The 17,462-nt window shown below is 54.7% G+C and overlaps 1 protein-coding gene across 1 annotated transcript in view; it reads left to right on the top strand.

The window, feature by feature from the left end:
• The window catches only part of EEIG1 (estrogen-induced osteoclastogenesis regulator 1), a 33,996-nt gene that overhangs the window by 13,112 nt on the left and 3,422 nt on the right, over nucleotides 1-17,462 (top strand). The window contains exons 2-10 of the mRNA XM_033122178.1: nucleotides 9,296-9,416; nucleotides 9,668-9,697; nucleotides 11,825-11,941; nucleotides 13,726-13,772; nucleotides 13,872-14,029; nucleotides 15,707-15,811; nucleotides 15,894-16,089; nucleotides 16,509-16,630; nucleotides 16,725-16,794. Coding sequence (XP_032978069.1) covers nucleotides 9,296-9,416; nucleotides 9,668-9,697; nucleotides 11,825-11,941; nucleotides 13,726-13,772; nucleotides 13,872-14,029; nucleotides 15,707-15,811; nucleotides 15,894-16,089; nucleotides 16,509-16,630; nucleotides 16,725-16,794 — 966 coding nt within the window. The remainder of the gene's footprint in view (nucleotides 1-9,295; nucleotides 9,417-9,667; nucleotides 9,698-11,824; nucleotides 11,942-13,725; nucleotides 13,773-13,871; nucleotides 14,030-15,706; nucleotides 15,812-15,893; nucleotides 16,090-16,508; nucleotides 16,631-16,724; nucleotides 16,795-17,462) is intronic.

Genomic DNA, 17,462 nt, shown 5'->3' with positions numbered 1-17,462 from the left:
TGCTGGACCACACTGTGTGGTGTGGACCTCTGCCAGGTGTGTGGGGGCCGGGGGGGACCAGCACTTGCTCACAGCCAGCAGTTTACTTTGGATCCCTTCAATGGTCAGCTCCCTCTCAGGCTGTGAGAGCAAGAGGCAGTGCCCACTGGCATCAAGTGAGAAGCGCATCCGTGCATTCTCCTGGGTGGTGGGGAAGCTGCCCGAATGGCCTGACTTCGGGGGCGGAGGCTGTGTCCTGTGTCTGTAAAACGGGAGGCCAGCACCTGCCCGCATTAGGTTTGTGTGATCCGGCTCAAGGTGACTCGGCTGGTGAGTGGCAAGATTTGAACCCAGGAGCACCTGACTCCAGAATCCTTGCTGCTCAGCCTGATGCTTTCCCACCAAGCCTGAGAGACCTGGCTGAGCCCCTGCGCCTTTGCTACTGTGGAGTTTCTGAAGCCCCAGTGTGTTGTCCACTCTGTACTTCCGAGGGTCACTTGCTGCCACCAGCTTTTATTCCACCTGCCAATCCCAGGGCCTCCCTCGGGATTCACGTTTTTGGCAGGAGAGCAGAGAAGGGTGTTGGGGTGCCGGCTGGCTCCAGTGAGTGCTCCCGTGTGGAGCACAGAGTGGTTTGGCTTCTAGGAACTTCTTGTTGCCTCATGGTGTTGCAGGAGGCCGGGCTGGCTGTGTCAGAACTGCTGCGCACGGCCCTGAATTCCTGGCAGGAGCCCGACGCGGCTGGGCTGCCACGCCGGCCACGTCGCTGGGATGAGGCTGTACTGCCCTGCAGCCCCTGGACAGATGCCTCAGCTGGTCCCCGGGGTGGGCCCCTCCCCAGGCGGCTGTGCTTTCTTCTCTTCCGGGAAGCACAGGCATATGTTGTCAATTTAAATTGTTTCCTTATTAGACTCTCGCCTTTCCCTGGCTGGGTTTCATCAGCCAGGAACCTTGATTGCATCACCACCGACCCCTCCAGGAACCTGGCCGAGGCCTGGGGGATCATGGAGTGGGCGGGGCTGGATGCTGGGCAGCCCCCCAGGGGCTGCCAGCCGGAGCGTGGGACTCAAGTGATGGAGCCTTGGTCCCGGTACCTTTCATTACAGGGGCCGAATGGGAGGAATCAGGAACCCAGGGGCACCGATGGGGCTGGGAGGTCCCTGGGGACCCACTCAGTTATTGTGGGTATGCCCTCTCTTAGCCAGGTGCCCAGCTCCTGCCTCAGAATCACTTGAGAGCTTGTTTAAAAAGTCCAGTCCAAGGCCTGCAGCAGTAGTTCTCAACTGGGGGCAATTTTGCCCCCTTGGGGGGGGACATTTGGCAATGTCTGGAGCCTTTCTTGGTTATCACAGCTGGAATGGTGCTACTGGCAGGAGCTGCTAAACATCCTACAGTGCACAGGTCACCACTGACAAAACCAAAACGATCCCGTTCAAAATGTCACTAGTGCCCAGGTTGAGAAACCCTGCCCTGCAGTCTTAGTTCTGGCAGCACCTGGGAATCTTCATTCGTGAGAAGCCAAGGACTTTGCAATGTTGGCTTGAGTCTGAGAAGCCCTGTCCTGCCAGCCTCACCACCCCCAGCCCTTTCTATGGCTGTGATTGAGCTGTTCCCTGCCAGGCCAGGGCTCTGTGCTGGGCATGCCGTGGTGACAAAGACATGCATAGTGCTTGCAGCCAGGCAGCTGGGAAGGTGGAGTGCTGAGGGTGGGCATGGGGTCCCCTGGAACCCATTGCCTGGGCTGCCCGCTGGTGCCCAGGTTCCCTTCTCCTGACCCTTCTCCTGCAAGGACTGCCACCCACACTGCCTTTGCTCCCATGTTGGCTGCAGGGGCGGGGCCCTGAATGGTCCCTGTCCACACGGACCTTGGGGGCACGCCAGCCTGGGGTCAGGAGGTGGCTCCCACCACACTGTCCTCTTGTCACCTGCATGATGGAGCTGGCAGCCAAAGTAAGTGTGGCTGCAGAATAGAGGCCCTGGTCAGGGTTTGGGGCCACGGGAGCTCCTCCGAGGGAGTTCTGGCCTGAGGACACTGGCCTGGTGGGGTGCTCTGCTCTATTTCAGGCCAACCCAGAAATAGCTGAATTCCGCCACTGCGATGGCCACAGTGGGCTGCCGTGGGTGGAGGGCTCTCCCTGCCTCCCTGGGATTTGGACGTCTAATTGTATATCTTAAAGCTAAAAACGAGATTCCCCTAAAGCTGCCTTGGAAAGCCAGGCTCTGTAATTACCTGTCCCTGGCAGGCAGCGTGGAGCTGGGGACTCAGGCCCGGAAGCCTCAGGCTAGGGAGAGTCGAGGCCTTCGTCTCTTCCCAAGGGGGCCCGGTCCTGCCGGTGGGGTGAATGTGGGCCCAGCCCTTGAATCAGGTAGATGAGGGTTCGAATTCCTTTTGCCTTTGACCAGCTCTTCTAACCTCACACCCATTTTTCAAGTTAAACTTCAATTACAGAAACACCTTCTTGGACAGAAACAAGAACAATGGCCCTGCCGTCCCCCTCTCCCCACCTTCGTGGCCTCTGCTGATCCTGGGAGTCAGTCCTCACAGTGACTCTGGCCTCTGACCTCTTTGCAATCGGAGGACTCCCAGAAGAGGTCATTTTCCCCCCAGGCTTGCTTTAAAAAAAAAAAAATCACAACTGATATACTTCCAGTTCAAAAAGAAAAGGACCCAATCCCCTTGCCCTACTCCATACACCCTCATTTCTTCTCTCTGTCCTTCCCTACCCACTAGTGCACATGGGGGTGCCCATGGTTGCGAGCACCTCCACGCGGCACCTTTGTAAGTTTGGGGCCCATATTCCCTCTCCCGTCTCACTTCCCACCCCTCTCCCCCTCACTACTGTTTCAGCCGCTCTGGCCCACCTCAGGGCCTTTGCACATTCTGTTCCTCATGCCTTGACTGCTCTTTCCTCGGTTTCCTCCTTCAGCTCAGCTCAGATGTCACCTTCCCCCTCCCCGTTAACTCCTTCCCTGGCCATTTCTTCCTCACTGTCCCCCCACCTGGGCACTTCCTCCTTCCTTCCCTGTTCCTTTCCCCCCATAGCACTTACTCCCATGGGAGGTGTGTTTGCCTCATTTTGTCTGTCTCCCACCCACTCCAGACTCTAAGCCCCTTGGAGGCAGGAATTTCTGTCTGTTTTATTCACTGTTTATGTCCTTAGGGCCTTCAGCAGTACCTGGCACTTAGTAAGTGCTTAATAAAAGGTTTTCGAGTGACTCGAGTCTCTGACATTTCCTCAAACCTGGCCTGGCAGCTCTCACCCTGGGCTCATGGGCAACTGTTTGCCATCCTCATTCCTGCCTTTTTTTTATGAACTCCTCCCCCAACCCCTGTTCATCTCTCCCATTATCCCTATCCTGGGATAATGCCTGGGACCCCATATCACCTAAGTGGGGGTGCCCAGCTGCCTCTCTCCAGAGGGGCCCTGTAGACGGCTGCAGGGCTGTGCCATCTGTGGCTCTGACATGGGTTCTAGACAGAGATGGGCCTGGGGTTGAGACCGGGATCTGCTCCTCATAGCTCTGTAACTATGGGTGAATTACTCAGCCTTTCTGAGCCTCCCTTTCCCCATCTGTAAAGTGGGCCATGATAACACCCAACTTTCAATGTGAGAGTTTTAGGTGACACATAGTAAACTCTCGGGAAATGGCCACTGCTGGGATGTGTATTTCACCTTTGCTATGACTTCCTGGGATGGGCCAGGGCAAGGCTGTGAGCCTCTTCCTGTGGGAGTGGTGGCATTTAATAGTGTGTATTTAGAGCCCTGTGGAAATAAGAGGGAGGCCCAGCACTGATCTCGTGAGCCCTGCCCGGGTCCGCGGAAGGGTTGGGGGAGGGAGGGGAGAGGAAGCCGCCTGTTACCTGAGCCTGGGAGAGCTCCACGTGCCTTTCTCTGGCCTGCTGGAATCACAAGGGGGCCTGAGGCTTCCTGGCTGGGTGTTCCCATGGCAGACGCACAAAGGGGAAGGGACAGAGCCCACAATTTGATATCGGCTTTTGTTCCCAGATACTAATCCTAATTCCTCTGGGTGTTTCAACACGCCCAGCAGTGTGAATTGGGTCTTCAGCAGCTGCTTCCAATTCCCCGGCGGGGTCAAGCAGAGGGGGTGGGCAGAGATCTGAGGCTTCACATGGGAGCTATGGCCACCCCCCCCCCCGCCAGCTTTCCCCACTGTCAAGCTTGGGCCTCTGGCTGCTTGGGAGATATTTCCACTCTTTTTACCCATCCACCCACCTCCACCAGGGCTGCTCTGGCCTAACGCCAGAGTCCATAGTGGCAAGACAGAGCCGCTGTCAGAATCAGATTCAAGTCCTCACCAAGGAAGGCCCTGGAGATGCAGCAGGACCTAAGCCCCTGCTCCTTTGCCGACCACATCCCTTTTGTTCTCCTCCCCAGTCCCATTTAGCCACTGGCCTCCGTGCTGCTTTTCCGTTTGCCAAGCATGTGTCTACCTCAGGGCCTGTGCATTTGAAGCTCATGCGTCTGGACAGTTCTTCTGCCAGTCTTTGCTCAGCCGTCAACCTCACTTCACTCCAGGCCTTGCTCAGATGTACCCTCCTGAAGTGGCAACCCCACCTTCTCATCCCTGCCCACCGTCCCTGCTCTGCTTTCTCCATTTTTCTCACTTTGTCTGACCTACCACGTAGGTTTTTTCTTTTCTTTTTCTTTTTTTTCGGTAACAGTTTTATTGATATGTAATTCACATACACAGTTCACCCATTTAAAGTGTACAATTCAGTAGTTTTTAGTATATCAATGGTTTTTAGTACATTCACAGAATTGTGCAACCATCACCAACAATTTTTTTAAAAAAAAGATTTTATTGGGGAAGGGGAACAGGACTTTATTGGGGAACAGTGTGTACTTCCAGGACTTTTTTTTCCAAAGTCAAGCTGTTGTCCTTTCAGTCTTAGTTGTGGAGGGCGCAGCTCAGGCTCCAGGTCCAGTTGCCCTTGTTGGTTGCAGAGGGCGCAGCCCACCATCCCTTGTGGGAGTCGAGGAGTCAAACTGGCAACAGCCATCTGGCCACCTGGGAGCTGAGCGGCAGCTCATTGACTTCATTCTAGTCGCAGAGGGTGTAGCTCGCTGGCCCGTGTGGGAATGGAACCAACTGAGCCACCCATCCACCCAACAATCAATTTTAGAACATTTTCACCACTCCAAAAAGAACGCCCATTAGCAGTCACTCCCCATTTTCTTCCCATTTCTCCCTCCCCGGCAATCACTACATTCCGTCTCTTATGGATTTGCCTATTCTGGACATTTCATATAAATGGAATCATGTAATATATAGTTTTTGTTGTGATTGGCTTCTTTCACTTAGCATAATGTTTTCAAGGTTAATCCACATTGTAGCAATGTATAAGCACTTAGTTTCTTTTGATTGCTGAATAATGTTCCACTGTATGGATATACCACATTTTATGTATCCCTTCATCAGTTGATGGACGTTTGGGTAGCTTTCACTTTCTGGCTGTTATGAATAATGCCACTCTGAACATTTGTGGGCAAGTTTTTTGTGTGGGCATATGTCTCATTTCTCTTGGATAGATACCTAGGAGTGGAATTGCTAGGTCATAGGGTAACTCTATGTTTAACCTTTTGAGGAACTGCCAGAATGTTTTCCAAAGCGGTTGTATCATTTTACTTTCCTACCAGCAGTGCATGAGGGTTCTAATTTCTCCACATCCTTGCTAACACTTGTTATTATCTGTCTTGATTATAGCCATCCTAGTGGGTGTGAAGTGGTAACTCATAGTTTTGATTTGCATTTCCCTGATGGCTAGTAATGTTGAGTATCCTTGCACATGCTTATTGGCGGCCTCTACTATATCTTTGGAGAAATGTCTATTCAGATCATTTGTCCATTTTTTAATTGGGTTATTTCATTGTCTTTTATTGAGTTGTAAGTATACTTTATATATTCTAACTACAAGTCCCTTATGATTTGCAAATATTTTCCTTCATACTGTGGGTTGTCTTTCCATTTTCTTGATGGTGTTCTTTGAATCACAAAAAGTTTTAATTTTGATGAAGTTCAATATATTTTCCTTTTGTTGCTTGTACTTTTGATGTCATATCTAAGACTGCTGCCTAATCCTAGATGACAAAGTGTTACCCCTATGTTTTCATCAAAAAATCTTATAGTGTTAGCTTTTAAACTTAGGTCTTTGATCTATTTTGAGTTAATTATTGTATATGGTATGTGACATGGCTCATACTTCATTCTTTTGCATGTGAATATCCAGTTGTCCCAGCAACTTTTGTTTAAAAGACTTTTCTTTCCCCCATAGGCACCTTTGTTGAAAATCAATTGACCATAAATGTGAAGGTTTATTTCTCAGTTCTATTCCATTGATCTCTGTGTCTATCCTGATACCACAACCACACTCTTGATTATTGTTACTTTGTAGAAGTTTTGCAATGATGATGTGTGAATCCTTTAGTTATGTTCTACTTTTTCTGCATTGTTTTGACTATTCTGGTCCTTCGCATTTCCAAGGTTTAGGATCAACGTGTCAGATTTCTGCAAAGAAGCCAGGTGAGATTTTAATAGAGATTGTGTTGAATTTCTAGATCATTTTGGGAATATTATCATCTTAATAATACTAAATCTTTCAATCCATGAATCGTGGGATGTCTTTCCATTTATTAGATCTTGAATTTCTTTCAACAATGTTTTGTAGTTTTCCAGAGTATATAGTTCATACTTGTTTTGTGAACTTTTTTTCTATATATTTGAGTCTTTTTGATGCCATCATAAACAGAATTATTTTCTTCATTTCATTGTGGAAACTGGCCAGTATATAGAAATGATTGATTTTTATTATATTGATCTTATATCCTGCAACTTTGCTGAACTCGTGTATTCTAATAGTTTTTTAGTGGCTTCCTTAGGATTTTCTACATACAAGATCAAGTCATTTGCCAACAGAGACAGTTTTAGTTCTTCCTTTCCACTCCCATGTATTTTTCTCATTTGTTTGATCCTCGTCTTTCTGCTCCCACCAGAATGTAAGCCGGTCACTGCTGTGACGCCAGTGAACAGAGCAGGAACAGGTACACAGGTGATGCCCAGTCCAGGGCTCCCGCCTCCCCTGTGGCACCTGCTTCCTGAGGGCTCCCCCGACCATGTCTGTCAGGTTGGGGACTCTCCCTTCTTCCCCCCATCTCTAGCCCTGCCCTTTTCCGTTCGCCTCCAGTCTTGGGGCCGCAGGGCTTGCTGGAGGTCACCCTCCTCACACGGTTGGAGCATTCTGGTGACTGAGTGAGTCCACATAGTTCCCTAGTGTCTTCATCAAACGAAACACGTCTGGCGGACCTCCCCAGGCCCGGCCCTTGCGGGGCTCAGCTCACTGAATGCCCTCAGGTGCCCATGACTGAGTGGCTGGCATGTCTGTTTTACTGATGAGGGTGGAGAGTGAGGGCTGCGAGCCCAGGTCCCGTTGCCGCTTGTCACAGACCTGGCAGAACACGGAGCAAGCCTTGGTCACATCCTCAAAGCCTTGAGGAGCCCGTGGGGAGCTCCTCGCAGAGGCTCTGCTCAGAGGCCAGGAGACCCAGAGCACAGCTCACGCATGCTCTTCCCTCAGCCTGGAACTGTCCCCACTGGTGACAACCCACTCTTCATTTGGGTCTGAGCTTGACTGTCACCTCCGTGTGGCCAGTCACTTTCCCTGACTCACCCCTTCCCTCCACCCTCTCCCGGTGACACTGAGTCATCACTGGGGTGACAGATGTCTGTGAGTAAGTCCACTGCACTGCTCAGTGTCTGGCACATACTTGGCACTCAGAGACAGGGGTGGGTGCCTGGGGTACATAGCAGGGCACTCCTGGCCCCACAACTTCGGTTGTTTCTACCTGCCAGGCTTTTCGGCCCCGTGGCTGATGAGCAAAGGTGATGGCTAATGGCTCTGACCCTGCAGTCAGACAGCCCTGGCTTCGAACCCTCCTTTATCACTAGGGATGTGATCTGGGGCTGGCTCTTGGAGCCTCAGTGCCCTCAGCAGAAAGGGGTAGCACAGAGCCTACCTTCCAAGGTTTCAGGGGGAGGCAAACAAGCCCTGCTCAGGAGATGCTCGTCCTGGGCTGACTCTCCCCCCTCAGGCCCACTCTGGCAATGAGCCCGCACTCCTCAGTCCCCGGGTGTGGAGTGGTCACTTCCGCTGTCCCCTTGGCCGTGCCTGTGAGGTGGGATGAGGCTGGAGAGAATGTGTCTCATGCCGGCCCCTCCCTTCCGTGGCTGTGTAGGGGAACAGGAAGCTGCGCAGGGGTGGGAGCTTGTCTCTGCCACGTGCCACTACCACCCCCAGCTTCTGCCAAGGCCCCCGCAGCAGCCAGGAAAGGCTTGGATGAGCTGCTCCCACCGGCCCCCAGTCACTCCCAGGGCACAAAAAACGCTTCGCTGTTAAAGGAGTGCTGAATTTGGGGGCTTGGTCATGCTCTCCAGGCCCAGAAGGAACTTGAGGGGATAGAAGGATAGCCCCCCAATTAGTGTCAGGGAGGCTGAGGGCCCCAAGCAGTGTCCGCCCTGGAGTGGTGAGTGTTAAGGGTATATGTAGCACCCGGAGCCAGGCTGCTTGGGCTCTGCTGTTCTGTCCTGCCCCTGGTGGGCCTCAGGGCCAGGGCTCAGCCCCAGAGCTCTGGTTTCTGTGCACGTGGAATTGGCCTAATGGTAGTGACAGGTGTGGGAAGGGTTGGCGTGACCGTGGATCCCTGGCATTTGGAGCAGGCTCCAGGGGTGGCTGGGTCTGTCAAGTGCTTGCAGCGGTGCCTGGCCCATGGGAAGCCCAGTATGAGCGTTAGCTGTTGCTGTTGTTACTTGTGGTGAAGAAGGGGTCTCTGGAGCCAGGCAGCCCTGGGCTTAGGGCCAGCTGTTTCCTGGCGGGGTGGTACTGGGCCTTGGTCTCTTCATGTGTAAAATGGACTGGTAGTCCAGCCTGGGAAGACTGCTGTGAGGGTCACTTGAGATGGCCAGTGGGAGCCTGGTTGGTGGGAGGTGATGGAAGCAGAAGGAGCCACCCAAGGCCACAGAACGAGATGGGGGACAACACTGGGAGCCAAGGGAGGGGCAGCTGCCCCCAGCCTGACCTCACCCGCCTTGTGTTTTTCATTTTTTATTACGTATTTTATGTTTTTACACTTATGCAAGTACGTTCTTGTTATGAAAATAGTCACTTTGTGATACAAAGTGAAAAGCGAGAGCCCCCCCCCCCCACCTCCCTAGCCTCCCTGGAGGTGAGCGCTGTCCCTGACATGGGTTCCTATGGCAATGACCTGTGTGCTTGTGCTTACCTGTCCTGTCTGGCCTGCAGGGAGGAGGTGCAGGAGAACTGCGTGCGGTGGCGGAAGAGGTTCACCTTCGTGTGTAAGATGAGCGCCAACCCAGCCACCGGCCTGCTGGACCCCTGCACCTTCCGGGTGTCAGTTCGCAAGGTGAGGAGGCTTGGCTTCTGGCCAGGGCCGGGGGCCGTGAGCTTAAGGCTAAGAAGTGGACGTGGGGCCCCCAGTCTGATGGCTTTAGGGCCATCCCCTGACTTGTCCCCCTGCCCAGGGAAAATGAGATGAGTCATCTGCCCCTTTGCTTGTCCTCCCCTGGCAGTCAGATTCATGGGGAGGGGTTTGGGGGACGTATGAGGTCCCTTGGATCTCGTAGTCACCTTGCTGCTGTCTCTCTCCCTGTGCAGGAGCTGAAAGGTGGGAAAGCTTATTCCAAGGTGAGTGGGGCTGTGTGAGGGAGTGTGGGATGGGACAGGCATGAGAGAAGCTCCCAGAAGAATGTCCTGCCCCCTCTCTGTCCCAAACAGGAGACACTCAGCCATACAGGAGATGTATTATTTTTGGGAAATATCTTTATTGATAGTCTTTGCACTTAACATAAAGACAGCATACGTTTGTTGCAACACAAATGGTAGACATTCATTGAGTAGAAAGGGGAGTTTCCATCCCCCTTCCTGCTCAGGCCTCCTCCCCAGACCCCCAGCATTGGGATTCATTGGGATCTTTCCAGACCTTTTAAGAAAAAAATATATGAAATGTATCATGGACCCCAAGCAGTGCATAAAACACATGCGCATGATTTAGAGAAATACAAAGTGAGCACCCTGCACGTATCGTGTGCATACAGACAGGATTTTTAAATACACAAAAGGGACTTGTTCTAAATGGTTCTGCAGCTTGGTGTTTTACTTGCCAGTACGTCATGGGTATGTTTTCATGTCATCACACATTTCCTTTTGCTTTAGCAGCAGCAGTGTCCCATTGTGTGGCTGGCGGACGGGTGACTCAGCCGTCCCTGCTGTCACACATCTGTGTTGTTGCCAGCTTTTCACTGCACCCACAGACATTTCAGCCCTCCACATTACAACCTCTTCCACTGGGAAAAGTGAGAGAAGACAGCTCTGGAAGGGTTCCTTCTGGCTTTGAAGAAGCCTGCTCTGCCCTTAAACCCCCTTCTCTGTGCGGACTCGGCCCACCCGCTGGGGCGTCTCTGGCGAGGTGGCACAGTGGCAGGGCGGTGGGCTTAATCCGTCCAGAGGGGAAACGCCTTCGCCTCTTCACCCTGTGTGCCGGCTGTGTTCCTTCCCACGGACCAGAGCTCAGGAAGCTCAGCGTTCTGCGCCATGCACTCTGCCCTGGCCGGGCGTCGTGTTCCTGTGCAGGAGCAGAGGGCACAGTGGCCAGAACTGGGCTGTGGAAGGTGCTGTCAGAGTGGAAATTTCTCTTCCCATTGATTCACCGCGCTGTGGGTGAGGACAGCTACCCAGCTAGGAAAGAAACTACCAGCAAACAGCTGGAGCATCCCATCTCCACCCAGCAAACATTTATCATGCACCTAGCACGTGTCAGACCTGCCAGGCCCTTCCCTTCTGTTCTCCAATCAAATGTCCACACAGGCTCAGCAACCATGAAACAAAGGCGGAAACTGAGGCCCAAAGAAGTGGCAAGACTTGACACTGATCAGGCCTAGTTTTAGGCCTGGCTCTCCCAGTTAAGCTCTGCCCTGGGCATGTCACTTCCTTTCTCTGAACCTCCGTTTCCTTATCTGTAAACTGGGGTCACTAAGTCACTGATGGCAGGGTTAGGATCTGAACCCGAGTCCCCGACTCTGGCACGTGTGCCCCAAAGTCTACAGTGGAGACTTGCCCGCAGTGAGTGTTCAGTCCACACCCCTGATTGGTTTGGTGGTTCTCCGAGTCCCTAATCCCAGGCGCCCCTCACCGTCACCTCTGTTGCCCCTCCAGGTCTGCCAGACTTGTCTTCCTTCTAAGAGGACTTCTTAGCTCATACACCCTATTCTCGCACTTTCTTCCACTTCCATCCCCATCCCTGCTGCTCCTTTCTCTGCATCGGAGGAGCGTCACCCACTGCCCAACAGACCCTCACTCCAGCCTTCATGAGGGGCTCCTGCCCCCCACCCCCGCAAAGTACCCCCCACCCACCCATCCCAACGCCAAGTTCCCACGGGCCTTCCCTCCCCCCTGCCCACTGTCCTGGCGGCTCCCACAGCACAGCCTTGTTTCCCAGGGAACAATGTGTCTGTGTCACAGACAACAATGTCCTTTCATCTCAGGCGCTGCCCCGGTGTACTCTGGGACACGGCACAAAGGGCGCTTTGTGCAGCTCAGGGATGTGAGCTCCTGGCTCTGCCTCATTAGAGCCGCCAACCCAAGCCACCAACCCGGGCCTGTGTCCTTGGGTGCTGGTTATGCAACCAGTCAGTCTGGGCGGTGGTGGCCCAGGGGCTTTGCCTGCCCCTCCCCCTCCCCCGAGTTAACCCTTGTGCTGCCAGTCCTCCACCCCCACTCCCTGCAGCCTCCCACAGTCTCCTCTCTTCCTCCCAGCTGGGTTTTGCTGACTTGAACCTGGCTGAGTTTGCAGGCTCAGGCTCCACGGTGCGCTGCTGCCTGCTGGAGGGGTATGACACGAAGAACACTCGCCAGGACAACTCCATCCTCAAGGTACTGGGGCCCTGCCCCCTCCTCCCCCCCCTCCCATCAGGGGACAGAGCAACCGTGCTCTTCATCAGAGGCCCAGGAGGGTTGTTAAAAATACAGGCTTTCCCCCTGGACAGGCAGGTGTGGGCCCTGGGTCAGGAAACCACCATCCGAAGTCTGGCCTCAGTTTCCCCATCCATAATCGGGGGCCAGGGAGTGGACCCCATCAGTCTCTAAGGTGAGATCAGCATTGCTGAGGGCTGCTACCTTGTCTTGTGATGCCTGACAACAGCCCCGTGGGGCCTGGTGTCTGTTATTAGTCCCAGTTTCGCACAGGAGGGAGTTGAGGCCCAGAGGTTAGATCGTTTGTCTGGGGTCACAGCGGACCTGGCACGTGAGCCCGCCGTTCAGACCCTCATCATTGCCCCACGTGACATGAGGCAGCCTGAGCTCCCAGTGGAGCCTCGGTGACCAAAAGAACCTGCCGTCCTCGACCTGGGCACACGGAGGGCAGCTGCTCCGGGGGCCCCACAGCCACGTGCAGCGTTCCGATGGCCGGGACAGCCCCCTACCACTGGGCAGCTGCCTCCTTGGCTTCTTGGAACAGAGATATCTAGACATCTGCCACCCGCACACCTCTCCCCCTTGTGTCCACAGCCTTCCACCTGGCTGAGAAAACAGTCTCATCCTAACCACACCTTTGCCAGCTGATCCAGTGGGAGTGCCTCGTGCCAGGGCAGAGACAGGGAGGAGGTGGCAGGCAGAGGGTCTGGAGACTCCCAGGCCTTTTGCAGAGGGAACCGGAGGCACCTGCAAGAGTGCAGGCTGATTGTGGTGGGAGCTGGGACCTGTCAGTCTTGCTCCTTTGGTGCCGTGCAGCCTCAAGCTAGATCAAGGGCATCTGGGGGACAGGTGGCCTCAGCTTCAAGGCCAGCTCCAACACATCCTGTCTACAGGACCTTGGGCAGTCACTTCCCCTGAGTCTGAGTTCCCTCATCTATAACCCAGACCTATCACCTACTTTGTAGGCTGCTATCATGGCCAAGTGAAATAATCCATAAAAAAAAAGAAGAAGAAAAGAAAAGAAAAAACAGCCTCAACCCAATGGTCTCCAATTCTTGTTGGTGTGGCTGGGATCTGAGTACCTCTTTGCCACCCCATCGCCTATTTACCCTCTCAGCCCAGATTTGGGGACCCAAATTTTGCCTCGTTTGCCATTACCAAAATCTTTGCCCAAATAGATGTTCAGTTGGTAAGTTGCTAATGGCTTTTTGCTTTACTTTATTCAAGAAACTTGCACCAAGCCCCTGCCCTCTGTGTTGGACTATGTGAGTGCCCCACCCCCCACGTCAGGCTCGGTGAACCCCCTCCTCACCAGATGGGCTTCTCGAGCCACCTCCCTCCTGCCATGTGGGGCTGGTGCTGCCACACCCACCAGAGCAGCGGGGCACTGAGGAGGGAGTGCCCGTGCGGCCTCTTCCGTAGGGCTCACTAGGTGTCGTTGTGAATTAACAACGGCGGCTTTTGCTGCTCAGCTGCTCGGAGCCGGTGCCAAGCCAAGGGGTAGCCTCATCTCCTGCATCCTCTCCAATGTCCCACGGGGCAGGCATCAGGTGTCAGGATCAGTCTGTCTTCTGCACAAGAAAACGGGGGTTCAGTGAGGCTTGGTGGCTTCAGCAGTGCCAGTGAGGGGGCAGAGACGGGATCAGAGGCCAAGCCCTGTGCAGCCCGAGCAGGGAGGCTGAGGAGGCTGGGCACCGGGGCTGGGTGAGCGGATGCGGTGTGGCTCACTTCTCCCTGTCCTACAGGTCACCATTGGCATGTTCCTGCTCTCTGGAGACCCGTGCTTCAAGACGTGAGTGTGGGTGCATGAAGCCTGAGGGGTGGGGGCTCCTCTGTCTCCATCTGCCCCCGAGGGTGGGGCACCCCAGTCACACACTTCTTTCCTCCCAAGGCCGCCATCCACTGCCAAGTCCATCTCTGTCCCAGGCCAGGATTCCTCGCTGCAGCTGACGTGTAAGGGTGGCGGGACCAGCAGCAGTGGTGGCAGCAGCACCAACTCCCTGACGGGGTCCCGGCCCCCCAAGGCCAGGCCCACCATCCTCAGCTCAGGTACATTCCCCACCTGCCCACCCTGCCCTGCTGCCAAAGGCTTTTACTTCCAAGGTATCCCCAGGTCCCAAGGGAGATGCTTGCTGAGAAGTGAGGTGGTGGGATGGTGTTTGCGCCGTCCGTGCTTCCCTTAGGCAGACGCTGTTCGAGCCCCTCCCGTGTGTCAGGCGCTGTGCCATGCCCTCCGGGTCCAGCAGAAGAGACAGGCGTCAATCAGACAATAAATAAGTCAAACGCATATCCACCTACAGAGTGCCAAGAGCTGTGAGAGGCACAGAAAGCATCCATCTGGGGCCAGGGAAGTCCCCCTGAAGAGGCAGCATTTGAGCTGCCTCTGGGTTGTGGGGTGCAGTGTTCCTGGCAGAGGGACACGTGCTGTGAGCTCTTGCTCTCCCACTTGCCACGTGACCTTGACTGGTCATTTTGCCTCTTTGGACCTCAGTGTCCTCCTGTAAAATGGGATCAGCAATAGTAACCACGTCCTGGGTTGCTTTGGGGACGAACTGAGCAAACGTGTGGGCCTTGCCTGCACAGAGTATATACTCTGTGTTTCTCTTCAATTATCATTACTACTAACATTATAAAAAATTTGAACCAGCCTGAGTCCCCAGAGATGGCATGGCAGTTGGGAGGAGGAGGTGCCACCGGGAGAGGAGGCTCTGGCCTGCCCCCCAACACCATGCCCCCCAACGCCATACCTAGTGCTGCGTGGGGTGAAACAAGGCCGCCAAGTATGAGTCTTGGCACCTGCACCCCTCCTGGGGGTGAGCTCAGAGCTGGGAGGCAGTGCGCCCTCCAGCGTATTAGTGAGTCTGGCAGCATGTGGCAGCCCTCATTTGTGGGATTTGAGCCCCCAGATGCCTCTGTAGCTGCTTTTCTGCACCCCTTCCCTCATATGCAGAAAACCTGTTGGGGACCTGAAAAGCCACCTGGCTTTGGGTGGGACACAGGCAGGCCTGGGGTCCAGCGGGTGGCCTGGCTGTGCTCACCTATGTAAAAGGGATGGGTGAGTCCCACAGGACTGGTGGGTGGGTGGGTGCTCACGCAGCCCTGGATAGCTGCGCCTGGTTCCCTTGCTCCTCCCGTTGGGAGTGCTGGGAAGTAGGTTTCAAAATTGGGCTTATGGGTGACTTGGGACAGGGCTGTCAGCCACTTCTCCGCATCCTTATGCACTTCACTGCAGCCACACTGACCCGAGCTCACTCAAGCCACAGGGCCTTTGCTTATGCTCTTCCCTCTCTCTGGAAGGCCCTTTCTCTGATGCTCCCTCCCACATCTCCAGAAGGTCTGTCCTTAAGGCCACCGCCTCAGAGAAGCCTTCCCTGATCTCAGACTGAGTCAGACCCCCCCACATGCACTGCTCCCTGCTCTGCACCACTCACCACACTTGTGGTTCATTGTGGATCATTTTGTTCACCATTCTTCCTCCCCTGTGGCCTGTGATACCCTGTCCCCTGGCCATAGCACCCAGTAGAGCACTTGTGCAGAGGAGGTCCCTGACAGATTTGTGGAAGGAACGAACCTGGGTTCAGAGGGTGAACTGCAGCTTGGAGCAGATCGCTGCTCCTCTGAACCTCAGTTTTTCGGTCTGTTAAATGGAAATACATAGTTTCCCCCGCCAGACTCAGTGAGAGGACAGGCGCCACCAGTAACCCCTGCCCCCGCCCTGCTTTCCAGGGGTGCCGGAAGAGACGGACCAGAACCTGTCCAGCCCTGAGGAGGTGTTCCACTCTGGCCACTCCCGCAACTCCAGCTACGCCAGCCAGCAGTCCAAGATCTCTGGTGAGTGTCCGCCTGGCTCCATGCCCTTGGCCTTCACATGCCCCAGCTCCCCCATCATGAACGGCCGCCTCCCGCCCACTAGGCTACAGCACGGAGCACTCACGGTCCTCCAGCCTCTCGGACTTGACCCACCGTCGCAACACGTCCACCAGCAGCAGTGCCTCTGGTGGCCTCAGCATGACTGTGGAGGGCCCTGAGGGCGGCGAGCGTGAGCACCGGCCCCCCGAGAAGCCCCCGCGGCCCCCGCGGCCCCCGCACCTGTCCGACCGCTCATTTCGGTGAGTCTCTCCTCTCAGTGCTTTGCAGTACGGACCCCTCCCAGTAGCTCGTTGAACCTTTGCTTCTTTCCCGGTACCACGGGACAGTAGGGTCCCTGCCTCAGGGTTGGATGGTGACGATTCACTGGTTGATGTTCGTGAGGGTCGTAGCCCTGGCCTAACTGTGCGTGTGACCAGTTCCTTAGGAGTTGCTATGGGGGATTTAGTGTACCATAGGTCCCCTGCTTAGGCGCTGTGTCCTCATCTATAAGACCAGGTAATAGTGGCACCTGTACCGGAGGGCTGACATGAGGGCTAGGTGACTCCAACCTGCACAGGCTCTCGCGTGCACTTAGCGCATCCTGAGGGCTATAGGCACGCACTGTTGTCATCGTCGTGCCTGTCACTGCCCTGACTTGGGACTGCCCACTCTGCTCCAGGCGGAAGAAGGACTCTGTGGAGAGCCACCCGACGTGGGTAGATGACACACGGATTGACGCAGACGACATCGTGGAGAAGATTATGCAGAGCCAGGACTTTACAGATGGCAGCAACACTGAGGGTGAGCTGCCCGTCCGTGCCAGGTGGGCGGGGGGATGATGCTGCCTGGCCGTCCCTGCCCTGATCAGCCCCCACCTTCCCCCGTTTCCCCACAGACAGCAACCTCCGGCTGTTCGTGAGCCGTGATGGCTCCACCACGCTGAGTGGCATCCAGCTGGCCAACAGGTAGGGGTGGAGGTTGAGGGGTGGGTCACTAGGGTAGCCATGGGAGGGGCGGTGCTGAGAGCAAGGTTTCTGCATCTGACCGACCTGGCTTTGAATGCCAGCTCTTGTCACCACAATGTGACCAGGGGCCAGTCACTTCTCGCCAAGCCTCAGTTTCCCCACCTCTCAAATGGTGTGGACCACCTCATCTCACCTGGAAACCTGGAACAACGCTCCAGGGTTGGTTTTGAGGGTTCCAGGGTAACCTTGAACCTTGGAAAGTGCCTAGCAGGGGCTTAGCACACAGCAGGAGCTTCACGCATCTTTATTCTGGACCCTGCTTTCCCTTCCTCTTGGATCTGGGAACCCCCTAAAAATGACGATGACTCATTTATCGAACGGTTATGTGTTGAGCACCAGCTACACGCCCGGCACTGAGCGATGTTCTGGGGACTCAATAGAGAGCAACAGTTTTCTGCACTCATGATGTTCACAGAGGGGGTGGTAGGATCAAACTTGGCCTTGAACTCTCGTTTACAGAGTGCCAGCGCCCTCTCAAGTCATTTGTTTAGTGTTTACCGTGTGCCTGGCTGAGTGTGTGCGTGGAGGAGCTTTCCATGTGCAGGCTTGTGCTGAAGGCTTTTCCCCGTGTTTCTGTTGGCCGGGTGGGTAGTGCCCATGTAACAACA

The sequence above is a fragment of the Rhinolophus ferrumequinum genome, chromosome 12 (assembly GCF_004115265.2).
Source record: "Rhinolophus ferrumequinum isolate MPI-CBG mRhiFer1 chromosome 12, mRhiFer1_v1.p, whole genome shotgun sequence".
In the NCBI taxonomy this organism is placed as follows: domain Eukaryota; kingdom Metazoa; phylum Chordata; class Mammalia; order Chiroptera; family Rhinolophidae; genus Rhinolophus; species Rhinolophus ferrumequinum.
The sequence above is the reverse complement of the archived record's forward strand: the minus strand, read 5'-3'. Positions and strand labels throughout refer to the sequence as shown.